Here is a 26,665-nt window from a genome sequence, read left to right on the forward strand (position 1 = left end):
AGACAAGTATACACTCCTCTTGGATGATTTTCCCTGCTGCTTGTCTGAATAGAACCACAGTCAATAAAATAAGACCTTTCAGATCAAAAGGATTACATGAGAGGGGAAAATATACTTATTATTATGAAAGTTAATTTCTTCAAATCAACGTCAATTGAAAATCTGTAACATGAGAACAAGGTTACGTCATCTGTTCATAGCATGATTGTGCTTTTCACCTCCTAATCAAAGTTTTATTTCCTCCAAAGAAGTTCAGAAACGCAAATGTCACCTCGAACAAGTTTCTTTGGTCTAAATTCCATCCGACTGCATGCTATGTGTGAAGCACGGTGGCGGCAGCATCATGCAATCGGGCTGCATCTTTTCCTAAAGCCCTGGAAGGCTTGTAAAGCAAGGCGTTGAAACAAAAACTGAAATTTAAGGAAATTTATTCTTGTGAGGGACAAAGAAACATAAAGGATAGACAGTGCAGGCTCCACAAGTGTGATTTAACGATAGCAATGAAGTAACATCTGGTTAGAGTGGTCCTCGTCGGTGCGAAAACTTCCTTCTTGAGCATAGTTAGTGTTACGACCCAATCGTCTCAAAATCAGACGCTTCAGCAGGTTTACGACGAATGAGGAAAAGCCAACTTTTGAAATCAGAATATTTGGGCACGCGTGTATTTAACACGATACATGTTTCATTAATTACCACTGTTTGGTAGAAAACAGTTTTATCCTTGATCTTAAAGTGTTCGGGCGAAGTTTGTTGGCTCATCAAAGCAGGGAGAAACGGGAAGTTGGAGGTGATAACGGTGCGTTTCCACCCGTCTTGGCGTGCGTCTGCGCCGCATTTGTTCAAATGTTTAACGACTTCGGCCGTTGTAAACACAGAAGCTGTGCTAATATTAATTGCACGGGCTGCTTCAAATTCCACCCACGGTGATGTTTGTTTGTATTTTGTCCTTCCTGGTGGACAGCCAAGCCTCCCAACCTGCCTGCACTGTATCATCACTGTGCTAATGCTCCGCAGTGCAGGAAGGAGACAGTCCGATCAGTCAGTGTCTTTCAGGTGGAATTACTCCCGGGGCTGAAGATCCTTCATTTGTCAATCTCAGCTTTGATCGGCCACCTGAACGGCTCCCGGCTGCATGCAAAGCACCTCGCCTTGACTTTCAAACGCCAGCGAGTCGAGCGACGGTCATTTACATGTTTTTAACTGGATTGCTTCCCGTAAAAATCATCATCTGTCAGGGGCCGTGTGGGGAGTTTTGACTCGAGGGAATTGGGAGAGCGAGGGAGGAAGAGGCGGGGGTTGGAACGGGAGGCGGAGGTCTCCGAGTCTCACTCCATCATGTGCTCGTGTAATCATTAACTCGTCCTCTCTCCGCTCTCTGTCACGCAGGGCTACCAGCGATCCAACCACTTCATCGCCACTCAAGGTGAGCGCACGGCGACCTCCGCTGATGATGTTGTTGTTTGTCGTAGAGGTGTGACGGTATGAAGATTGAACCAAGCATCAGTGTGACGTGAAAGCACACACTGATACCGTCAAAAACAACAAAACTGACATGTTATTATTTTTTTCAAACTTCTTCAAGCTTTGAAAAAAAAAAAATTGAATTACATTTTCACATAAACAGATTTGTTTGGGCTGAAAAATATTTGGATTTGCGGATATTTATAGATTACTATACTCTTTTTTTTTTTAAATAGTCTACCCAACTCAAAATTAAATTGGGGTAAACAAGTTTGACACTCACCCCCATACCAATATATACTGTATATATATGTTTTCTTTTTTACAATTTTCTGTTGCCATTTCATTCTAAGATAAAATAACAATAAGATGATCCTTTATTTGTCACACAATAGCGACATTTGCATCGTGGCAACAGGAAGTGGACGGTAATAAAAGAGGAGCAAAAAATACCCCAAAATAGAAAACAAATACATACAAAAACTCTTACGACAAGACAAAACCACACAACCCATGCATCATAAATTAAGAGGCCCCTCCAAAAACTCACTTTATAAACTTTAAAGGTGCACAATGGTAAACTTGAGTAATGTTTTGTTTGTCCATTAGGTGGCAGTATAGAGGTGCTCAGGTAGAACTAACTGAACTTTCTCAGTTGTAGTGGGAGAATGTGAAACTAAACTACTCATACCATATTAATCCACTGGGGGAAATTCCATGTTTCCACATGGACCCATCCTACTTCTTAGATGTGGGTGGCAGCCACATTGGGGGAGGGGTTAAAAGTCATGCTCAGGGACTCACAGTGGTGACCTGTCCAGCTGTGGGAATTGAACCTGCAACCACCTGATCCTAAGTCTACTGCTCTGGTCTCTAAACTACCACTTTGTGTACAGCATCTTTGTCCTGTACAATGATACCCAAAACACAACAAATGATTTTCTTTTCTGCAACGACTAACCAGAGCTTTATTTTTAAACCCAGGATCTACAGGAAGTTGTGTCATAATTGTGATTTTCCTGGAAGGGTTAACAGCAGATCAATCTTCAGATATTCTTTGTTTTTAATGACCCTAAACAAATCCTTGCTTCCTGCCACTGACAGGCTCTGGCTGGTTGCTTGATGCTGGTCGTTACTTGCAAAGAAGGACGATCAAACCGAATTTTAATTAGAACATTACCTCGATTTAGCATCAGACCGTGCAAACAGGAAGTCTGGGTTGCGTCGTCTCAATCTGCGCCGCAGATTCAGGACTGTAACTGTCAGTCAGTCGTCACTGTAACACGAGTGTGTGAAGTAGTTGGCTCACGTCTCGCCTCCCCGCCGGCGCTCTGATGTGGGTTTGATACCCTCCACATACTGGCTGCATTTCCCAAGTGGAAAACACTCATACTCACAGAGAGAGAGAGAGAGAGAGAGAGAGAGAGAGAGAGAGAGAGAGAGAGAGAGAGAGAGAGAGAGAGAGAGAGAGAGAGAGAGAGAGAGAGAGAGAGAGAGAGAGAGAGAGAGAGAGAGAGAGAGAGAGAGAGAGAGAGAGACTCTTTATTCCAGCCCGGCTCTGATCCTGTTTATTCAGCGAATGTGTTCCTCACTCGGTAATCCCCCTCTGATTTCCCCGCCATCTTTCACTTTGGTCTCAATTCTGTCGCTTCTCAAAAGTAACCTCTGAAAAAAATGTCTCTCTCCTTCTCCTGCAAAGGAGATAGAGAAGTGGAAGAAGTTCCACAATGTGCCTTTCAAGTATATATATATATATAATTATTATTTTTTATTTTTTTCAAACTTCAGGTAGCTGCCGGTTTAAAGATCAGTCAAACAACCCAGTTTAAATATTAAAGACGGGCAAAGCTGATTTTCTATATTTTACTTCTGAAAATCCTGGGGAAAAAAATAAAAAATACCAAAAGCAGCAATGAATCGAGACACAAAAATCAGATTAGGCCCTTTGATTCGTACATGTTTTACCATTTCAGGGATTTTGGGGAATTATACGGTATTTGTTTTTTACATGAGTACTCAAGAAAAATCCAGGCCGATGCCTCTGGCATACGGTAAAAACACCTTTGTAATTTGACACCAGCTTCGTCTTCTAGTAGTCTCTGTCACAAGTCTCCTTAAGCCTTCCAATTATTCCTTCAATCCACTTTAACTAGTGCCGTCATTTTCTCAGTGGTTCATATTTGTACCTTGAGAGTTTTGTGTATTTTGTGTGTCTTTGTGATTCACGTACGATTATCAGGACACGGTAAAGAACAAAGGAAATTAATCCATAGCTAATTTGATGGCTGCTATAATCACAGGTTCTTATCAGCTCTTTAGTTCGCTGTGAAATTCACATCTTGCTAAATATTGATGGGGATGTTATCATATGTTGCCACATCATACAATCCACTGTGAAACACTTGAAGGTAGTACAAAGTGAACAACGGGCATTTTTACGGAAAGATAAATAAAAGGATGATACAGGCAAATTAGTAATATGAGGTCCAAGTATAAATGATGATGAAATGTCAAAGACAAATTCCTAATCGAATTTTGAAACTTTCTGCAAAAGACTCAGGAAATTATTGGAATTTGGGAGAATAGACAGTTTTTAAGATCAACGTCAAAAGTGAGTTAAAAATACAAATTTTAGATGTTTTTGAAAACGCCAAATGGTTAAAAAGTATTATCACCTCGTTTCTAAAATCTTCCAAATCAAGACATATAATCCAAAGAATGTAAAAAGAAGTGTCAAAATATCGAGAAAAACGATTGATTATCAGGTGAAAACTTATGAATATACTAAACAGAAATGAAAATATCAAGAATCGTGGGAGCAAGTTGGGTTTCAAAATGTTCAAGGTTGATTCATCATATGGACAGATAGGGATCGAATCTGAACCTTCTGATTAGCAGACAACCAATTATTAATTTTCTAAATTCTACTCTCTTAAACAAAAACTTATCAACCTGAATGCACAAGAAAGAGCATTAACTGCTGTTTAATAATGAATTGATTACCTGAGTGGCTTTGGGATGCAAGTCCAACACAAAATAAAATAAAATAAACCTTGAGGCCAGTGTTGCAGATGACATACCAAAGCACAGTCGCTTCTAGCGTGTTAAGTACCGACCATTTCTTATTTCCTCATGTGTGACAGAGATTCTCCACACACTTCCAACATACAGTAAATACGCCACATCATTAACGCTGTCATGTGCCCCTGGTACTATTGGTGCCGCTGGCCCGAGGCGGCAGGTCGAAGATGATTCCTTACGTCTCCGATGAGTCTTGAGGCAGCTGTGTCTCTGCGGTAGGCAGCAGGTGCTTCTGGGGCTCACTCTATTATGTCCAGAGACATGAGAGCCGGGGGGTTGGGGGGGTGGGGGGTTTAAGCGAGGGGAGGATAAACTGCCAGGCGTTGCTCTGAAAAAGCCCCGGTTCGGAAAGTGTTGCATCCGTGGCGCTGCATACAGATCCAGCCCCAGCTGCCGGGATCACACACCATCCGTCTCTCCGCCGCAGACTCGCCTCGTCCCTCCGGCGGTGCATTAGCGCACCTCTCCGGCTGCGGCTGAAAAATTAACATCTCACATCGCTAATAAACATGGAGGCTGCTGCAGTGATTGCTAACGGGGGGTTGATGTGGAGGAACCCCACAATGAAGGGAGAAAGTAAGCAGGTAACATAGCGGCCCCACATGTCTCATTGAAAACTGGCACGAGCGACGGATTACCAGCAACAACGGAGTGCCAGCTGCTCTGAAAAAGCTCTGCGGATGCATTTTATCAGGGAAATGAGACTTTTCCTCATCCTGCTCATATTGTCTTTGCATGTTTGACCTGGGGCTTGTCGTCCAAGGCTTTTGGGTCTACATCTATTAAAGAGGAAGCCGTGTGGAAACAAGGTGTTTATCTGTACAGTCAGGTATCTTTTTTTTTTTTACCAAATTTCATCAAAGGTTCAAACATTTCAGTCCAGCTGAAACCCGAGGCCCCGTTCCATTTGGTTGGATATCCAGTCAAATGGATTAGAGCGATGCCCCCTTTTTCAAAAGGCTTCCCATAAAAAGCTCATTCAGTGGATCAGCTCTTTCAATTTGTACCTTGACCAAGACCAGAGGATTCAATCATATCTGTTTGATTGTCAAGTCTCCCCTGGCTGTAACTTCATCTTATTGTGGACCTGCTGGAATACGCCTACAGCTATTCTTTATTTCAGGAATCGTCAAGAAATTCCATTAGGAAGGAGAAATATGGAGCATGTGGCATGTCGAAATGTTTTAGTCGGCTCATCAACTGGAGATTGATGGAAAAGAGGAAGGAAGAACGAATGCAGTGTAGGATATTGGTCAGGGAACCAGTTTGTTATATGTTGAGATTAAACTGGTCAAAAGACAAATTTCCAACTTGAGCAGTCTCAACATGATTTCTCACATATACCCAACAAATGTGAGGCCATGCCATCAGAGAAACATTCAGGGTCTGGGACACTTTGTCAGGTGGAGGATCAAACCTACAATATTGGGATTAGATTGGACGGCGCCACCAAGTGAGCTACAGCAGCCCCTTTTGTGACCTTGAACAAGATGATTTAACGCATTTGTTTCTTGGGAAACCTTTATTGTTCCGTGAGAATTTAAAAAACAAATGTGTTCTTACAATCTGTCATTATTTTGCCAAATGGTTTTAGTTATTTCAAGACAGTGAAGCTCTTGATAGACTTTTATTGCTGCAGTCTGAAGCCAAGAGCATGTAGGGTTGGTTGAGGGGATGATGTAAGTCCACGGCTATCATCTGTGCAAGACCTTGATTGCCTCGCATTTCTATGCTTTCTGGAGAAAAATTCAAGCAGGCTCACTGTCCACGGAGTCCAGAGAAGAGCAACAGCAGTTCTCTGGGTTTATGTTCCCTACGCTCCTTTGAAATTCACCAAGGTACACAAACCAATCTGTAGGGGGGGTCGTGTCATCGTCCAAACCGAAGGCCGGGCACATGTTTATCAGCAGTATATAATGATAATGTCACATTTGGTCACACTATTTTACATTATGTCTTACTGTGTCCTACACTTTGATGGTGGAGGTAGCCCGGCCTGTGCTAATGTTGCCCATCATGAAATGGCCAAAAACGTGTTAAAAACGTCCTTTGTTTAAGTAAACTCAAGCTAATGAGCCCAGCCCGGTTCAGCCCAGTTCAGCCCAGCCCAACCCAACCCAGCCCAAACCATAGTAATTTAAGAATCTACTAGTGTAACATAAAGCTCTTTAACAGTCTATGGTTTACTTATCCGCCCGTACGTGAGCATTGTTTTCTATAAAGTCATCTTATCGTCTTACAAGATGATACTCTATTATACACATGGGGGAGTGGGGGTGGGGGATGAGGAGTAGACACCTTGTTCACAGGAAGGGGTGCTCTGTGTGTTGTTTGGCAGGAGAGTCAGTATGAAGGAGGACCTTGCGATATTATCAACGCCAGAGTGTAATGAAATCAATGAAAGTGTCATCTTCTCCAGAGGGGAGGAGGAGGAGGAGGTGTGATTTGTGTCAGCCACTGGTGCCTGGGAAAAGCAACACCAGCGCTTGTTTGCACAATGGGCCGAGGATTTGTGGGTGTATTGAAATGACATTTTCTCCGTAGTATTAGAAGAACAGAGCGCGGGCAATAGTTCATGAATGACACATTGTTGCTCCATTCCCTGGCACGGATTACACAGCGCCTCACGCTGATGGTTATTGCTGCTATTTTCTCTGATATATGACTCATCTCTCCGCCTTCCTTATCCTCCCTCCCTTTCTCTCTCTCTCTCTCTCTCTCTCTCTCTCTCTCTCTCTCTCTCTCTCTCTCTCTCCATTTCTCCCACCTCGCTTCCCACACCTATACCTTCCCTCGTATATCTCCGCAGGCCCCAAGCAGGAGATGATCTACGATTTCTGGCGGATGGTGTGGCAGGAGAACTGCTTCAGTATTGTCATGATCACCAAGCTGGTGGAGGTGGGAAGGGTAGGTTTCCCCCTTTCCTTTCTTGTCCTGTGACCTCTTCAAGATGGATGGCGGAGGGGTCGGGAAGTATTCCTGGAGCTCCCCTTTATATCAATCCATATATACAGTCTATATGGCGAGCTGCCACCACTCGGGTTTGTGGGAGGAAATAGCCGCCGCCGTCTGATGTTGACTGATCACCATTTTTACCTTGGTGGCCACAGTGCAAGGTCAAAGATTTGATGTATACGACGGAACACTGTAGAATGTTGTACTAACCATCACTGCGAATGTTGGATACAGTTGGTTAGTTTTAGGCCCCGTTTACACGACGTTTCATGTGACAACCCCTAATCCATTTAAAAAAACATCTGGGTTGCGTTTACACTCCAGCAGCGGACACACTGACAACGATGTAGTTGGTATGCTCGGCCACAGGAGTGCGCTGTTGCTTGTTTTTGTAAGGTATGTTACAGTATGCTATAAACATGAACAAAATCGAGAGAACCCGACATTTGTATGGCCTGATGAGGATTCGGATACTATCGGGGGTGGGTGTCAACTATAAAACTGCTGATATGGACAATAAAACTAGAATACGATGCGAGTCAAACCACTACGGGTCGGCCATGTTTGTTTACAGGAGAATGAGCAGAAGATTTTCAACAGGGAGGGAGGGGGAGAGATGTGCGCATGCGCAGTTAGAGCGCTCCGTTGCCTCCAGCAGTCTCTGCAGGAAGGAATCTTGACCATGAAAGAATCTTTCCACCTTGGGAGCCGGGATAAAAACTTTGCGGATACAGTGGATCTGCACACCGGTGTCGTGTAAACGGACCTCCCAAAAGTGAAGAAAGTTTTGCGGATACACTCATATCAATTGTTGTGTAAACGGGGCCTTAGTGTTCAACCTTCATAAACAAATAAAAAGCAACAATGCAAGCAACCCAACTATTTATTCTCCGTCCCTACTGTTTATTTGGAATGAGTCAATTTTGGGAGTTTATGATGGGAGCGATAGCTGACAGCCAAAGGCTGAGTTCATGTGTACAAATATGAGGATAATGGCTCGTGTGAGTCGATTGACTTTTTGGAAACATGGTGAAAGTAACAAGCACGACCATTAGACCGGCTGAACTTCATTTATAAGCAAGAGTTGTGCAAATGCACAAGGTTAAAACGAATGAAAGGTTAAAACCCAAATAAACTCCAGTCAGGGTTGCATTTTAACAGGTTTTGCAGAAAACCCATATCATTAGGAGTGTCCCAGAATTGTACCTTTTTACTTGCAATTCAGCAACACTCCCTCACCTCCATTAGCTTGGGTAGTCATTGCAGAGTCCTTGCAGTAAAAGTGTCGAACAGCAACTGAGTGTTCAGGAGAAAATAATGAGACGCCGAGACTCTCCGTTTTTTTAAAGTTTCATTTGTTGACGTAAATCAGCAGCTAGTGCGTATGTGTGTGGGTTTTTTTTTTTTAACTCTGTTGTTTCTACAGATGAAGTGCTGTAAGTACTGGCCCGATGACACAGAGCTCTACGGCGACATTAAGATAACGCTACTCAAGACAGAAACGCTGGCGGAGTACACGGTGCGCACCTTCGCCATGGAGCGGGTGAGTCTACTCTCAGGTTTACAACCTTTATTACGGTCGACAACACCTCTTTTTCCTTTATGTTAGATTGAAACATTCACATAGCCCCTTAAGGTACGTGTCTACAAGGACGTTTTGTCTCGCATAGAAAAGCACCACATCTGAAAACGCCGCGCTTCACGGACATGTCACTTACGGGCCACTAGGCGGTGTCTACGTAAAAAGAAGCTTTCAGTTCAAATTGGACCAAGATGGCGGGTCAGTTGCATAGTTTCTATTATGTTACTGAAACAATTCAGCAAAAAGACTTCTGAGGCTGGAAATAAGCTGCGCAGTTAAATCTGTCCTCATTTTGGTTCCACGACAGATAGTCTTGACATTTTACGAAGGTTTTGCGAACCTCCTGTATAATTTGCATAAAGTAGCCAGGATTCTACTTTATGCAAATGAGCTCCGGGGTCGCGCCTTGCAGCTCAAAATGCACCCAGCATGCACCATGGTGTATTTCACATAGACATTGAATGGCATGTGAGAAATTGACAGAGGTTATGGACACATACTATTAGTCTTTCTTCAATAATATTGGCGTTCCAGAGGTAGCAGGTGAGTAAATGGATGATCAACCAACTAAGTGCAAAAACTGTTTGCTACTATAATCTAACAGCTAACTAACCATCCAGACTGATAACAGATTAGAGGCTACGGTGACTGACACCACCCAACGCAGGCGGGTTAAAGGGAAATGAGGTTTGACAAAGCTGTGACCTTTTTGTCAGCCTGGCTATAGTGCTGAAGAGAAACCGAGGGTTGTTTTTGCTTTCTTCTATTAAGGAGGAATAGTAGGCAGTTCCAGTTTGGCTGTTTGAAATACTTCTAATTGAGTTAAATTCCATTTCTTCTTTATTGTTTGAAATTGTTCATTACACCATGCAGCTACCCTCCTCTGAGTTGCTGCTTTTATCTTCAGGGGAGCAATAAATCATACTTCTTGTAGCTGTAATCTGTTTTGGCTATGATCTCCTTCCTCATTGTGTCTTGCAGCGAGGCTATCCCGCCAAACATGAAGTCTGCCAGTTCCACTTCACATCCTGGCCCGAGCATGGTGTGCCTTACCACGCCACAGGCCTCCTAGCTTTCCTTCGCCGCGTCAAGGCCTCAACACCTCCGGACGCTGGTCCTGTGGTGGTTCACTGCAGGTAAACGCCGCCACCCTCCTGATGATGAGGCATACGCGCACTCTGACAGATGGAGCATCCATATATAGCTCCATTCTCAGAGGTTCTCTCTCTCATATCTTCCTCCTGCCATGTTCAACACATTGCGATACACTTAATTTGCAGCGATTTAGTCTGCCTCGTGTTATGTTCTTCTGGGTTTCTCAAAATAGCTGTCAGCCTCACAGTGCTGTGAATGTGTTAGTGAAGAGCGCGTCGAGATAATCACAAAAATAAAAAGTTATGTTTCACACATCAGCTGCAGGAATTTGAGGAAGACAAAGGCAGTGGGATTTTTGACTGTCAAGGATAGTGCCTGTGGCTTTCTTTTATTCACAGCGTTAATTAATGTACACTGCTGTACAACCTTTGACCATAGGCCTGTTGTTGATACATCTGTTCATATGTTGAGAAGTATTTATTAATTGCACCACCTGTTCCTGTTTTCAATTCTGTTGAAATCACACACCAATAGTTCTTTAATGCTGCTGTCAAAGCTGTGACTCTATTGGACAGATTATCGGGGGATCCTGGTGGTCCGACAGCAAATAGTATTTAATGATGAGTACCTTTGTATACATTAGAATCAATTTATGCAGTTGTTTTGTTTTGTTTTGTTTTGTTTTGTTTTTTTGTTTGTTTTGTTTTTAAGTCGTTGAGTCATAATAGAAAGAAAATATATGAACATCCCAAAATGTTGTCAATTGTGTGAAAAGCAGTCATGAGAAAAATAGCTGGTGTACCAACAAATCTCTGATAAAAAAAAAAGTGCTGTGGTTGCATGTTTGTCTGCTTTTCATGGGAAAGTGATAAGATAATCTGAGGCAATTCATCATCCTGAAGATTTTTGAGGCAAAGTGCTGCTACAGGTTCCAACAGAGAGCCACCGTTCAACAGTTCACAGGAATCTTTAATTTCACTTGTTGCAGGTTTAGGTCTAGAAGTCAATATGTTCCTAGATGCAGATGATGCCGGTTTTTATGACTCAAGAGATCAGCAGGCGTCATAGCTAAGAAATGCTCAGGAAGGAACCTGATTTAAATTGTGGCAATGGAACCCCAAAACGCCAAAGTGTACAACTCTTGATTTCACATTTGTCACAGTTTTGGAAGATACTCAAGGGCTGTTAATTCTGCTCAAAGTCAATATGCTCCAGATTGTCTGGACTTCTTGGCAATCGTTAGTGTGCCTCTGGTCAAATTGGCTCTAAGTTCTCTGGATCTTTAAGCTGATGTGTTCAGTTGATGTATTTTCTTGGACTCTGTTTAACCTTTTAAGTTGTTGCTGCTGAACTGAATCCCACCAATAGGTCAGTCAATATTATAGATACTTAATTGTGTAACAATACCCAGAGACCACTGACTACGTTCCCACTCACTGGTTTATGATCATATCAACACCTACCCATATCAAGACCTACAAGTGCTTTCAAATAAGAAGCTTGGCAGGAACCCAGATGTGCTCCTGTAGTTAATCATTTATCCAGATTCAATTCATCTCTTTTTAAAGTCTGTTTCTGTAACCTGAAATCAGTTGTAATTTTTCACAAATGAAGCATAATTGTCACCCTCACATGTCTGGTTGACTCGTTTCATGTCCAGGACCATTTAGAACCAATCAAACAGGAAGAGAAACATGGCCGAGCGGAGAAAACACAAGTCATCGGATAATTTTCTAGGAATTAGATCATTTACCTTTTACCAGTAAGGCCTTAATGAGGCCTGTTCTCAGACGCTGATTGTGGTAATGAGGCTGAGCCTTTAAAGTGATTTAACCTATGTTCATGCAAATCATTCAGTATCCATGGCAACGCAACGACAGACAGTTGAGGTCCGTGAGAAAGAGCTTGACTTACCAATTTGTATCTGACTCCCAAGAACCGCCCTCTCCCTCCGGTCCCTACTTGCATGTCACCACCGCTTGCAGTTGATTCGCAGTATCGTAATTCTGCTAACACTCATGTTAAAGCGCAGCCCGACCTTCTGTCTGTCAGCAGTCTGAGTTTCCTCCACGCCACTAATGATCCAGGAGGACGACTGGAGATGTCCCATCAGGAACCCAGCATTCTGTCAGAATAATAAACTGCTTTTCGTGTGTTTCTGTCAAAATAACAAGATGAAATAACAAACTGCGAGTGTGGAGGTGCTTCAATTCCATCATGTGAGAGAGGAGAGTAAACAACACGATCGGATTACACGACGAGCAGCGATAAAATGTCATTATGCGTGGAAATAACGAGTGCTCCGCTGATTGTGTAATCTCCCGTGTATTAGCACGGAGGTAATGAATGTAAACAGGCAGTTGGCGCACATTTACACCTGTGCTCCGGTTCATTTGGCCCGGACCACTGAGGGGAACTGTTTCTGGTTTAAATATGCACAGAAATTACAGAAAGTTTATGAATCAAACTACCTGATCATATCAATCAACCCCACCAAGATCTCAATGTCTGTTCAGTGTGATCACCCACTAATACAGATATGGATAATAATACCTTAATCAAAATATGTGTTGTAAATTGTTTGGGGGGGGGCTCCATTGTAAAATTAAACAAATCAACTAATCAACTCACTGACTCAAGGCTTCTATTCTCTAAATCTGTATATTATCACCAGTTTACATAAAATTGCAGGCAATAGTTAACTAATCAAGCAGCCATCCAAAAACTGAGCAAGCAAGCAACTGACACACTAAGGAAGGTTTTATGCATTTATATGGCCAAAATAATGCTAAACCTAACTGAGGTTTGTTTCTTTGTTTTTTTGTTTGATTCGAAAATAATAGATAAAAACAAAATGAAAATGAAAACTTGCCATACCAGAAAATAAGATTCAGGGTAATTGAGCCACTTTCTTTTATCCTTTTAATATGAAGAAGGAAAAAAAAAACAGACAAGAAATGATGGAAACTCTTGAAAGTAACTGGATGAGGCTAATTGTTTTAAGTTTCCTGCCGGAAATGTGCGTTTTTCTGGAAGAAGTTATGAGAAGGTATAATCAATTAATGTAACTATTAATGGAATGTAGTTGTGGTTATTTAAATTGTAGGTGTTATATAAATAACTTAGACTAATTGAGGTAAATCACATGGAATTGTAGCTATTTACAACCTGAAAAATCAAATGACACACTGATGCAGATTTTCTCAAAAAGTTTCTGTTAATAGCTTCTGTTTACAATAAATTACAGTTATATTATATTAACAAATCAACACTGTAAATAACTAACTGAGCCTTTCTGTGGATAATTTCTTCAAATGTTTGTTGCAAATGATTTCTTGCGGGGGGGAAACTGCAGGAATTAACAGGAACTTCATGTTCCCTCAATAATACGTTTTAATTTTTGCACCTTGTTTGACGTATGAGCACTACGATGCCATTTGGGCTACTTTTGTTGATTTATCTTCACATTTCAAAATTCAAACTCTGCTCAAACGCCGATCTGTGCCCGTGTCATCGTAAACAATGGGCTTGTGAAACGATACAGATGCACTGCAGAGAAACGCTAACACAAACCGTGTGGAAGTATGGAGACAGATCTTTTGTCGAGGAATGAAATACTCCCAACGCGGGCATAGTTTTCTAGAATAATGTCTACCGAGAGAGAATCGAGGCATTTGTAAACACCCACACAGGTCTTTGTAATGGTGGAGTTATGAAGTTGGAGCATAGAGTGCGTTAGTAAGTGTCTCTGCAGTCTCTCAACCGAGAGGATTTTCTAACTTTCACTTATATTTTATAACTTATACTTCCCGGAAAATTAAGTCATGAGATTTCCACAACCTTTCGGTGGAGTTATCTCAGATCATCTCTGAGGATGTTTTGTGATGTCTTTTCTCGTGTGCGACAGCATGGGGGCAGGCCGGACCGGCTGCTACATCGTGCTGGACGTCATGCTGGATATGGCCGAGTGTGAAGGAGTGGTGGACATCTACAACTGCGTGAAGACGCTCTGCTCCCGCCGCATCAACATGATCCAGACTGAAGTGAGTGGCTGGGAGTCGGGACACTCTGGAGGCCGCCAAGGCTTGTTGTTGTCCAACCGGCTCGCGCGTGTGCAGAAAAATGTATTTACGATGGATGTGATGCTCGTGCGCAGTAGCAGCATTTCGGAGACGGAGTCGGAACATTTTTGAAGAAAGTTGTACGTTGTCGTGTCAGCGGACCCCAAAACGCAACAAATGTTTCCCCCCTTTTCACTCCAAACCATTGTCATGTAAACGCTGCCGAGATATTGTTCCTCGGTGGCGACTGTACCAACCAGCTAAAGAATGAGTAACAAACACCGAGCTACTAAATATAGCCTTCTGTTCTCTTGCTAAATGCTAACGTTGTATTAGCTTCTTAATGATTAGCTTCTATGGGCTTTTTTTTGGGGGGGGGAAACATCATACATACATGGACTGCGACTGAAGCTCCAGCCATCTGTTCCCTCTGCAGTAACACCCCTTTGTCTTTTGCCATCTGTTTTAAATGTTTTAAATTTAGTTGGTAACTATTGACCTCAGTTGGTGGTTAGCAAAGGTGCTAATTGAATAACATCGCAGACGTATGCAAGCTTTCTTTGGGAACTTTTACCTTCATCTACCTCATCTGTGGACCCAACGAATAGCAAACTTTTTATAATTCCATTTATTTTAAGTTCAGTTGGTAACTATTGACTTCAGTTTTCAAGCTAGGTGCTAACTTTGCAGGTTTATTAAAGCTAAGAATAAACTGAACTCCAATAGACACATTTTTTTGCCATGTGGCTTCCTCTTCAGAGTTTCTTCTTATTTTACAGAGTTTATTTGGTAACTATTGACCGCCGTTGTCTATCAAGGTGCTAACATGACAGGCTTATCCTATTAAAAAAAAATGTTTTGGGAAATACCAACGCATGCCTCCTTTCATTGATAACCAAAACACTGACACACTGGCATGGAATTGAAGAATTCACTGTCCTAATTATTGATCTGTTGAATCTCTCAAGTTAACAATGGTATTTTTGATTTAAATGCCATTTTGCTCAAAATGACGAGAAGCGGTGAAACAAAATTGGATTAATTAGTTAAGAAGGAGCCACGTCAGTCCAGCATGGCTCTGTCATACTGATGTATAAGGACAAAAAGAAAAACAACTAGTTGTATATGGAGATACTCGCTCTAATTGCATCAATAAACCCACAGCTGCGTGTTATTCTATTCAAAGTGTGCTTCGTGTGAACTCTCGGTCTTCAAAGAAACAAAGCAGAGAAAAACATTCATTAGGGGAAGAAATGAAACTATTAAAAGTTGGAAAACAGTCGTGCGGAATGTGTGCCAGTACCACAAATACCAAAACAATGAGGATTTAATGTCATCCCTTCACCTCTCAGCCGAAGACGGTCTGCCAGTCCACAAGCCTATTTCAGCAATTACAGAAACGCATTAAGAAAGATAAATAAGTTGGAAGAGGGACAGCTTTCCACGCCTGTAATTTTCAATGTATCTCCTCGCTTCTTTGATCTTTTGTTTGGTGCGACGTCAAAAGTGATTTCCTAGTTTTCCTCGTTAATTGCACGGCTTGTGACGTTATTTAAATGTGGCGTGTGGGCAGCGTTTGGCTTCGCTGTGATGTGTGTTTTCTGCACTTCAGTTTTTATTTTTTCTCATTTTTTTCTCATAGACAGTTTTGTGCTGGGAAAACAATGCCTGAGAGTGGGTTGGCTTCATGTGAAGAATCTTTTGACAGTTGACTATTAGTCAACATTCAACAGCAGTAATTAAACGCAGCATTGTTCTTCACAAGTGGGCAATTAGCAGCCAGGACGCGCAGAAGTGCACCAAAGGGCGTTTTTTTTTTTTCGTTTTTTTTTTCTTTTCACCCCACTCTTTCTATTTGTGCCACGTTGTGTATTTGTTAATGGTTTTCCATTCTCGCTCACTCGCCACCTTTGTGTGTCTCAGGAGCAGTACGTGTTCATCCACGACGCCATCTTGGAGGCTTGCCTGTGCGGCGAGACCGCCATCGCTGTCACCGAGTTTTCTCTCACCTACAAGGAAATGCTCAAGGTCGACTCGCAGAGCAACACCTCGCAGCTCAGAGAGGAGTTCCAGGTAATACGCTGGGTGGGATTACCAAAGACCAGGGACGCACCTGAAGGGATTGACCATATATATATAGACTTGTTGTTGCACTTACTAATGCGCTATTTGTGAACTTGTAAAGGTACTAAATGTACCTTAAACCTGCTGAGACTATAAAATATGACAAACAAGAGAATTGAGAAACACGAACAGGATGTATTTTCATCACTTCTTCCAGTGGATGCCTCTTATAGGAGGCGCTATTGGTTGATAAAATAATTAGAAATCCTCTAATCGGCATGGACCAAACCTCGTCTCCAAAGCCAATCGTTAGATAACCCGTTCGTTTCAATCACCCTTTATTTGTTATAAGCTGTGTTCATAATGTATGGGAGTATATGAACTATGTTTTTTTTTAACCCCTGTGGGTATTTCCACTGATAATAAGTCGAGTTTCCAGAGATGATTAGAGATTGTGCTCGTGGATTATTGACAGTCGGGCCGTTTGAGGTGGAATATTTTCACTGCCTCTGTCCGTCTCCCTTTGATCCCATTTCTGTTCCGCTGCGTCCGTCTCCTCTTATCACAATCTCTCTTCTCAGTCTTCTTATTTTATCTCAGCATCGAGAATGTGAACGCGTCCTCAAGCACACCAGCCTATTTCTAATTATCTTCTCTGCTCGCTCTCTTCTGCTCCACTACCCCTCTCCCTCCCTCCCTCGCTGCCTCCGCCTCTTCCTCTCAGACTCTGAACTCCGTGACTCCTCACCTGGATGTGGAAGAGTGCAGCATCTCCTTGATGCCCCGCAACCGTGAGAAGAACCGCAGCATGGACGTGCTGCCGCCGGACCGCTCGCTGGCCTTCCTCGTCACCACCGAGGGCGAGAGCTGCAACTACATCAACGCGGCGCTCGCCGACAGCTTCCTCCGGCCCGCCGCCTTCGTCGTGACGCCGCACCCGCTGCCCGGAACCACCACCGACTTCTGGAGGCTCGTCTACGACTACGGCTGCACCTCCGTGGTGATGCTCAACCAGCTGAACCAGTCCAACTCCGCCTGGGTAAGGAGGGGCTTCGCCTGGTCCGACGGGAGAATCCTAGTGGACGGTTATGGTCCACTGTACTGGAGCCATTGGTAGTTTAACTCCTCAGTCTGGACTTTTGAAGGTTTTAGAAGTTTATAAGGTTTTCGGTAACAAAGTATCCAATCAGAGACAATACTATGAAGCATTCACATGAAACTCAAAGTGTGCAGTGTGATCCACCATGTCTCCGTGGTGGATCTCAGTTTCGTCAGCGACTGAGGAGCCAGTCTCTTGTCGAGAACCGGTCACCAGTGTTTTAATTCCTTTATCGATTCCAGTGGGCGCAAATGACCTCACCTGGCACTTTGCGTGGCTTCGGCAAGCTACGCATCGTGCGTGGCGAAGTCGTTCACCAGTGCAGCCAGCGGGAAGCATGGCGTCCAAGCAGCACAAAGTTTTGTTCCACTTCGGGAGGAAGGACGACAACTTTCAATACTCGCAAAGTGGATATTTCGTCAGAGGGAGGAAATACAACCAACATGCAGGAACATTCTCACACAGCAGCCAGAAGTTGGAATGAATGTTTTCAATCCTTCCGCTGTTAAAACTGCAGGTTTCATTTCTAAATTACATATGTGTGCTGGTTTCCGTAGCTCTCGGTGAAACGGGATTCTGGGGGTACGTTTTTACATTTTTGCTGGTGGCGCCGTTGAGCCATTTTGCAAGTTACATGTTTACCTCCCCCAGATTTGCAGATTTATTTTTGGGGGGACCAAACAACTGTACAAAGTTTCACAGAAAGTTATGTAGGCCTTAAAAAACACGTTTGTTTTGATGGAACAATAATAAGAATAATCCCTACGGTTTCAATAGGGTCCTATGCACGGTCAGTGCTTGGACTGCAATGAGAATCAATAAAGAACTGAATTGTTAAGCAGAATCGAAAATGAAACCGGAATCGTAAAAATCGCATTAATTCTCATCCCTAAACACAATCCTGTAACCCTTTATGGTTGTGTTGTTGGTTGGCAGGGTTAATGTATTAAGGCTATAGGAGAAGTGTGTTTATAATGTCTGCAGTTCAGATAGAAATCTGTTTCACTTCATGAAATATCCAGTTTCATGTGCATGGTACTATCTGATATCTGATTTCTCCATGAAGAAAAAGTATTTATTTTGTGTACTAAGCCGATCATCCACTCATCTTTTATACCGCTTCATCAAATCCACAGTCTCTGGAGCTGACATGGGCAAAGTCAAAGTAGAACCTGGACACATTGCCAGTCACTCACAGGTTCTACTAACCACATGTTAGAAATCATATAAGGAAGATAGACTTTTTAAAAAAAAAATAATAATTTTAATGTGACAATTTTGAGTTTAAAAAAACAAACAAACAAAACAAAAAAACGCAAAAAGTTGTGCTGAGTTTTGAAAGCCGACACCGTTCAACCATCCCCCCCAGAGAAACGCATTTGTCTTGGCAGGAGCCGACGAGATGCCACCTCGTACGTTAGCCGACCAAAATACATCGTCCCTGCAGCTCTCCATAAACCAGCTTGAGATGAAATTGTCTGAGCGCGCCCTGGATGTTGAAGTAATTTTAGTATAAATCTCATTAGGCCGCGCCCGAACTTCCAACTTATCAGCCTGCCACTTGTAATTTAGCCACGGGTGACACTGAATTCCTCTGTATGGCAGCGTTTTCTTCACAGCGGGATATTGATTAGTGCTATACAGAGCATTTACATATACTCCATCATTACACATTGTGCCAAACTATTTCGGGGGACCCACATTGAACAAAATAACTTACTCACTATCAAAGAAGAAGTTGTTGCCGGTGGTATCACTTTGTGTCCTGCTTAATTCATTTGGAGTTTTTCTTATTTTTCTCGGCGCCCTGCGATTTAACTTGTGCCACCGCCTCACTTCTGAGGAATGTATTTATTATCTGCAGAAGATACGGCGGGAGAGGAGTCGTGTTTTCCCACCACTTCCAAGCGCCGCGAGGCAAAGAGGAGACCAGAACAAAAGTGGAAAAACTGCAAAAAAACAACAATGAAAACTGATAAATAAAAAAAAAAAAATGAAAAAAAAAAAAAGCTGTCAAAAAGCTCTGAAGCTCGGCCCACTTCGCCTTCAGACTCTCCGGCGATGAGCAGATCCTGTTTCCTGGAGAATTCAAAGGGCTGCCTTGTGAGTCCGCATCTCTCAGAGAAGAGGAAGGACTCGGTATAACACCCTTTTATCCCTGTGTGGTTGAAACTGACGCAGCGCAACTCGAATCCGACTCCTTTTTCTATATGTCTTCTAGTAAATAACGATAAATGTCAGCCGGCAAAAACAACTTCTTCAAAGAAAATGTCTGAAGTTGGTCTGTTCGTGTTCTAATTGCGATCGGTGATTATTTATTTACCTGTCTAAAGGTTTGAGGCTTGACAGCCGAGGATCGCCTCTAATGTAAACGAGCCGTTCTGATCCGATGACGAGCAAATTGGCCGCTGTCAAAAAATTCTATTTCCATCATGTTCGTGCAAAATGTTCAGACGCATTACTATCTACTTCTTTCTCAGCAAGGTTTTAGATTATGAGCTTGATGAAATGCATGAATCGGCTCTGCGTTGTGGAGGTTTCTATAGATCCTGCCGCCCGTTTGACGCTGCATGTATTGATTGATAAACTGAATAAAATCCAAAAGACTAGAACAATAGTGTCAGTGTGAACAGGCGAGATTACTGTCCTCGCCTTTAAAAAGAAATATAATTCAAATAAAGAATATTAAGTCCCAGTTTACACAAGTTTCAAGTGTTTCTCCAGTTGCTTTTCAGAAAAGTTAAGCGTTTGCACAATTTGAAAATAACGTGCAATTTCAGCAAACCCCCAAAACACGAAGAACATTTTGTGTTTTTACTTGTCAACTGGACCTAATATGATATAAACAACAAAGAATAAACTGTTTCCAGTGTAAAAATGCTGTTATAAACCAATCTACAGTTTCCAAAATGAAAGTTTCCCCTTCAGTATAATCTAACTTGTGCAAAAGCAGCTTCTTTTGTTTTGAAGGTGTGAAATCGTGACGCGTTCCTCTGTTTTTTAAATCTCTTTAATCACTAAAATGCGTCATTCTATTGGTAAGGGTGAATAGGAAAAGATACAACTGAGAGAAAGTCGAGTTTTTCTTTGTCAAACTTATGACTGGTGGCAGTTATTCACACCTTTTCTATTATAAATCATTAAAATAATGGAATAAACAGCATTAAATTGCTGTATTGCATTTATTGTAATTACTGTGTGCCTCTAGGTATATTTAAGTATAATGACAACGATATAACTATCTTTTTGTGAATGGACCTAAAATAGCTTTAAGAGGCGAATACACTCCAAATACCACCATTTTCTGAATAAAACAGGTAGAAACAGACTAAATGGGATTTCTATTAATATATAGCGTTAATCAAAGATATAGCATAAAACTATCTTCTTTAGTTGTTTTTTTTCTTCTTTTTGCATTATGTGGCCTTAATGCCATGACAAATGCAAGTGTCATAGAATAGAATAGAATAGAATAGAAAGGATTATCATGTAAGAAATCATAATAATGAATCAGTTGTGAAAAAGGAGAAAGGTGACCATAAAGCCTTAAATTAAATAATAAAAAAAATAAGTAAATTGGGAAAATATCAGCAAATTCTGACTTTCGACGAGCTGCTCAATATTATCAGCTAAATTCCTCACTTGTCTCAGGTCTGTCGACTAAAACAAAACAAGAAAACATTCGTAGTCAATTAATCACGTGAGCATCACTCGCGACCGGAGGTTCGATCCTGAGTCGTAACATCACAGCAGAAATAATAGACAATAGCTTTTTCTTTTTTTTGTGTCGCCGACATGTCAGTAGAACCCCCCCCCATCTTCATACATGACCACAAGAAGGGGTCGTCTCGTTTCTGGCCCTGCCATGAACGACTTCAGTCCCGCAATCAGTCAGCTCGCTTCATTTGCGCCGGCTGTCACTCTTATCGTCTTCCCCCGCCGCGACGCGGCGTTAGCTAGCGCACGGGTCCCTTCGCGCCACCGCCGCCGCCTCCGCCTCCACCTCCGCCTCCGCCTCCCTATCACCGCTCTGTCATGTCTCATTCCTTCTCAACATTTCCACCAATGCCTGTCAGCTGCAACCTGTCCTTCTTCCTCTGTCACTCTCTCCTCGTCTTTGTCCTCCTCGCCTCTCGCTGCCAGTGGATTAGCGGTTCAACCCTCGAGTGCACACACGCACACACACACACACACACACACACACACACACACACACACACACACACACACACACACACACACACACACACACACACACACACACACACACACACACACACACACACACACTCGCCGGGCTTAGTTGCTGGCTGCCTGTCTCCTGTCTGGATGTATAAATATTTATCTCCCCTCCTGCCCAATGTCACCTGTTAATACCCTTCTGTCACTGTGAAATGGCGTTATCGCCTCCCACTCCGAGGGCGACGCTCAACCCCGGAGACACGACAGGAACACGTCAGCATGTCAACGCCGCTCGCCCTCTTCCTTGGGCCGGTGGGGGCGACTCGTCTTCGAAATGAGCAGTGGCGAGGGAGGGGATGGCGATGGAGGGGATGGGGGGGGGGGGGGGGGGGGGGGGCTTGGCTTGGCTTGGCGTCCAACCTCTCAGCTCGCTTCCTGTTTATCTCTCCTGGGCGCAGCCAAGGTCTCCTACTCCATTAATTTATAATGCGCTAATGGTAATGATTGCAACTCATGCATAATTCAAGATAGGTGACCGCAGCTCATGTGAAGGATTGTTTCTCCAACGATGATTGGGTTGTTTTTCGTTACTTTTCTTTTTTCTTTTTTGCTCATTTAATTTACGCTCGCTATTTGTAGATAATCATTGTCATTTAGGCTAATTGTCTCCCCTGTCAATACTCAGGTGTCTTGTTACTCAGCTTCGCCATCACTGCCTGTTGACATAATGATTTGTTCTGCCTGAAGCGAGTGTGGGCTAATGACCTGTTCCCTTCTCTCTCCTCCTTGTCTTCCTCCTCCTCCTCCTCCTCCTCCTCCTCCTCCTCCTCTTCCTCTTCCTCGTCCCTCAGCCTTGTCTGCAGTACTGGCCCGAGCCGGGGCTGCAGCAGTTCGGACCGATGACGGTGGAGCTCCTGTCGAGGACGGCCGATGACGACGTCATCATCCGTCTCTTCCGGGTCCAGAACATCACCCGGGTACGTAGAACAGAAAAATAAAACCACGTAAACAGCTTCGAGTACGGTACTATTCCCTACAGACCACGGAATATTTATACAGTGACCACAAAACAAAACGGGTGCAAAGTCAAGAAGAAACCAAAAAATAGGGAGAAATAACAAGCTAAGACTCAAATATACTAAAATAACCACAAGATTACACATGGATACAAACTGACCACAGAGGGACACAAACAACTCAGGACTTGTTCACCCAATAGTTCAAGTAGAAATGCATTGTTTATGTGTTTTGGTTCCAGAAAAGGTTTGCGTTTACATGGCAACATTTTGATGTCCATTCACAAAGAAACGGCAGAAACTTTTAAAAATGATGTAGTTTTCATGTTGGCCACTACTGGGCGCTGTTTTTGTTTTTGAAATAAAAGCAAACACATATCAGCAGAGAACAACAGTGTTATAAACTTTAACAATGTCATTTCATACCGCACACCTCCAATTATGTAGGTATTTCTTAATTCATAAAAAGTACCAATTATGTTGTGTTTTGGCAGTTTGGCCATTGATAAGCATCAGAGATAGTTAATAATTATTTTATTAAAAATGTAATCTGATCTGTATCAGATACCTCGGGAGCACCACCTGTTTAACAGGAAATGAAAGCCATTTCAGTTATATCAGTCTCATAAGATATACTAAACAATTCATTTGGAATTTGAATTAATAGTTAAATTAATTACAATTACCAGGATTAACAGTAAAGCCTGAAGGATTTTGGAGTTCTGGACACAGAACGGATCGAGCAAACAAGTTTGCCACAGTAAGACAAGACAAGTATGAAACTGCACTTCAGGCGGGCAAATATCGAAAAAGAGACACAAAGTGATCGCAAAGAGACAGAAAACTGTCACAGACCCAAATGTAACACTGGGTTTTCAAAAGAGCCATTCTTTAATAGCAGTCGGCATAAAGGTGTTCTCACAGGCAGGACAGGAACGGTAAGTCCAGACTGATCCAAAGATCTCGGGAGGATGAGATGAAGAGAAACATGAGGGACCCGACGAACGGGCAAACAAGGGCACAGACAAATAGATAAAACACACACACACACACACACACACACACACACACACACACACACACACACACACACACACACACACACACACACACGCACACACAAAGAAACAAGGTCCGGCTGAAAACAATCAAGGGGTAATCAAGCCGGGATTGTGAGGAAAGAAGAAGACAAAGGAAAAGTAAACTAACTGAACTCAACACAGGTCATGAGAGTAAAACCAGACATGGAGTGAAAACGAGGAGCTGAAACCACGAAAATTTGGCATGAAATGTTCTTCTGCACATGCTCAGTAGCTGCATAATGAAAAATGTTTCCCTCCATCGTGTCGTGACTCCCAGTCGATCTTCTCCTGGGACTTGGTACTTTTATTCTGATAGTCACAGTAATAACAATCCAACTTGGTGGCCTGTCCACTAGAATGTCAGTGGTCTCCCATTGGTAAAGTTTATTGTCCTCTGCACACGTGTGTGATGTCATTACAAAAAACAACCAGCACCTTCTAGTGGCCCAACATGAGAACTAAATCATTTTCAAAACGTTGCAGTGTGGACGTGAAACTTTACTGGAACAAAAAACGATGCGTTTTCACTTGAAAGATTGTGTTAACGGGCTTCAAGACGAGCAGGCACAATAGAGAAATGAAAGTGCAGCAGACAAAAACTTCCAACATCGACAACCTGACAGAAAATGACAACAAAATGGAAAAAAATCACAGGCACAAAAACGCAAAAGAATTGGTGACTGCAAGTTTTCTGACCACAGAAAGGCACAATACAAGTTAGTACTAAACAGAAACATGAAATCCACCATCAGATGTGAAACAACCAGAAACTATAATGTCCACAATCGTTTATCGGAACAATCGAGGAAAATCTAAACTCTGCACCCGTCGCTGACCTCGACGGGTTTTTGGTGAACTATTCATACTGTTTAAAAGATTAATCTTCTTGTTAAATGCATGGTTTTAGGTATAATTCATAGTTCATGGACTGAAACTCTTGCAAAAGTCAGACTCTGTGTTGCTGTGCAAGTTTTTCTTTTGTTTTTTTTTGTTTTGCTGGCGCTGAATCAATTCATGTACTTTTACGAGGGTTAATGAAGCCTGATATCAGTGTAATGATTGTGAACAGTGACCCAGGTCCCAGGTCCCAGCTGGCGTTTGTTCCTCCCAGCGAATCTGAATAATTTAACAACGGCTAATCCCACTTTCACCAAAGCCAAACAGTCTCAACAGCACCGCCATGACGTTTGATCCCAAAACAAAACGTGTTTGAGACGAAGCTGATTTCTATTTTGGAATGAAACGTTTGCGTTCGTCATGTCGCTGTTGGGTTCTGACTCTCTGTGTTTGTTGTTTGAGCGTTGTAGCGGTAGCTCCCACTGTAGACCGTAGTTTCCCATCCTTTGACCTCAGTAGATCACCAACTATCTCCTGTCCTGCCTCAGTGACAAATACGGCTTCTTCTTTGAAAACCTGGTCGTCTCCGTGTTGGTTTGAGAATTGGCTTTTTTTTTTTTTTTTTTTTTTCTGAGTAGGATTGCTGATAGTCTTTCGTTCTCACAACTCCAGAGCAAACAAAATACACATCCGCAATTGTGTCCAAATCATTTCTTCAAAATGTATGAAAATAGGACTTTTGACAGACTTTTTGAACTTTTATGGCTATAATGGTCCTTTTCACTAACTTCCTGTTTCTTCCAAAATAATAGTTGAACTTAAAGGGATTATAGAATAAATGACTGCAAGCTTTTGTTCCAATTCAGATCACACATTTAGTACATTTACCAGGAAGATATCGGTTCTTGACATATTGCAGCGTCCACACAGGAGTACTGTACGTGATGGTATTTCCTCTTTATTTTTCTCCTCCAAATATTTTTCTTTATTTTTCAATTTTTACAACAAAACCAACATCTCAACAACATTGCTCAGCACAACAATAAGGGGGAAAATAAATAATAATAATAATGATAATAATTAAATTTGGCAGTCATCATACAACGTAGGGAGCACAGCTCATCTCCAGATAAAGCCTCTTGTCAAAATAGCAGACACATTCATGTTCATATGTTGGTATTTCCACTTGGAAAGTGGAAATACCGACATATGATACACCCAATGTACAAGATACACCCAATGCAAATTCATTTGTCATATATCGGGCACCAAATAACACAATACATAGTGTAATAGACCGGGAAAAGCAGAATCTGTTACAGAAATCTGGTGAGATATTTTTTTTGTTTTTGTCTTTAGATAATTTTGAAGGTAAGAATGAAAACATTTTTATCAGTTCAGTCATGTTTAATAAGCTATAATATGTATAAATCAAGGTCTTACACTGACTTTAAAATAGGAAAACGTTGATACATCCTTTAACGTTTGCGTGCCAATGCACCTAACCTGCTAATAGAATGACAGGTTCCTAATAAAGCCAACAAGTCTTCACGTTTTACAAGATTTGACCTTTGTAAAAGCAGCTGATCCAAGCGGATATATGGGAGAGTTGCACTGTGTCCTCGACCCTGCAGCTGGTAGACGACTTGTGTCCGTGTCATTAAGGCTCCTATAGCTGAGAAACCCTCCCAACCCCCTGCTCCCCGTTAGCGCCCCCGTCGCTCCAGCCCTTCCAGCCCCTCAGATTATTGTCACCATGTGAGAAACTGTCGTCGCACGGCCTCTCCACAGAATCCCGAGGATCCTGACGCCACCGATCAGGACACCGATAGACTCTGTCCCGAGAAGGTATTCTATTGTCCCGTAGTGATACTTAGTGAACACGATGAGACGAAATCCAGGTTGTGTCGCAAAACAAAGGAGTGAATTTATTCAGTCGCCTATTGAGGATGTTTGCAAGGGTGACTCCCACCGCTATGAAGCTTTTTAGTTGTTTTCTTTCACAGTTAATTGATTTAAGTTATTTGCAATTCGATCTTATGGAAATGTATTGTCTGATCAAAATTTATTTTTTTAAGGCCCATTTAGCGAAGTCTTTATATTTATTATATAAAGTTGGATTTTTCTTGTATATATTCCAGAAATTACCG

General features: G+C 42.3%; 1 protein-coding gene across 2 annotated transcripts in view; it reads left to right on the top strand.

The window, feature by feature from the left end:
• Positions 1 to 26,665, top strand: part of ptprua (protein tyrosine phosphatase receptor type Ua) — a 270,473-nt gene that overhangs the window by 235,988 nt on the left and 7,820 nt on the right. For both annotated transcript variants that reach the window (XM_080485679.1, XM_080485680.1), the window contains 8 exons: positions 1,387 to 1,423; positions 7,352 to 7,449; positions 8,924 to 9,040; positions 10,061 to 10,215; positions 14,082 to 14,217; positions 16,159 to 16,308; positions 17,024 to 17,338; positions 22,432 to 22,557. In XM_080485679.1, the coding sequence (XP_080341805.1) occupies positions 1,387 to 1,423; positions 7,352 to 7,449; positions 8,924 to 9,040; positions 10,061 to 10,215; positions 14,082 to 14,217; positions 16,159 to 16,308; positions 17,024 to 17,338; positions 22,432 to 22,557 (1,134 nt within the window). The remainder of the gene's footprint in view (positions 1 to 1,386; positions 1,424 to 7,351; positions 7,450 to 8,923; positions 9,041 to 10,060; positions 10,216 to 14,081; positions 14,218 to 16,158; positions 16,309 to 17,023; positions 17,339 to 22,431; positions 22,558 to 26,665) is intronic.

Source organism: Lipophrys pholis, assembly GCF_963383615.2.
Source record: "Lipophrys pholis genome assembly, chromosome: 17".
Lineage (NCBI taxonomy): Eukaryota > Metazoa > Chordata > Actinopteri > Blenniiformes > Blenniidae > Lipophrys > Lipophrys pholis.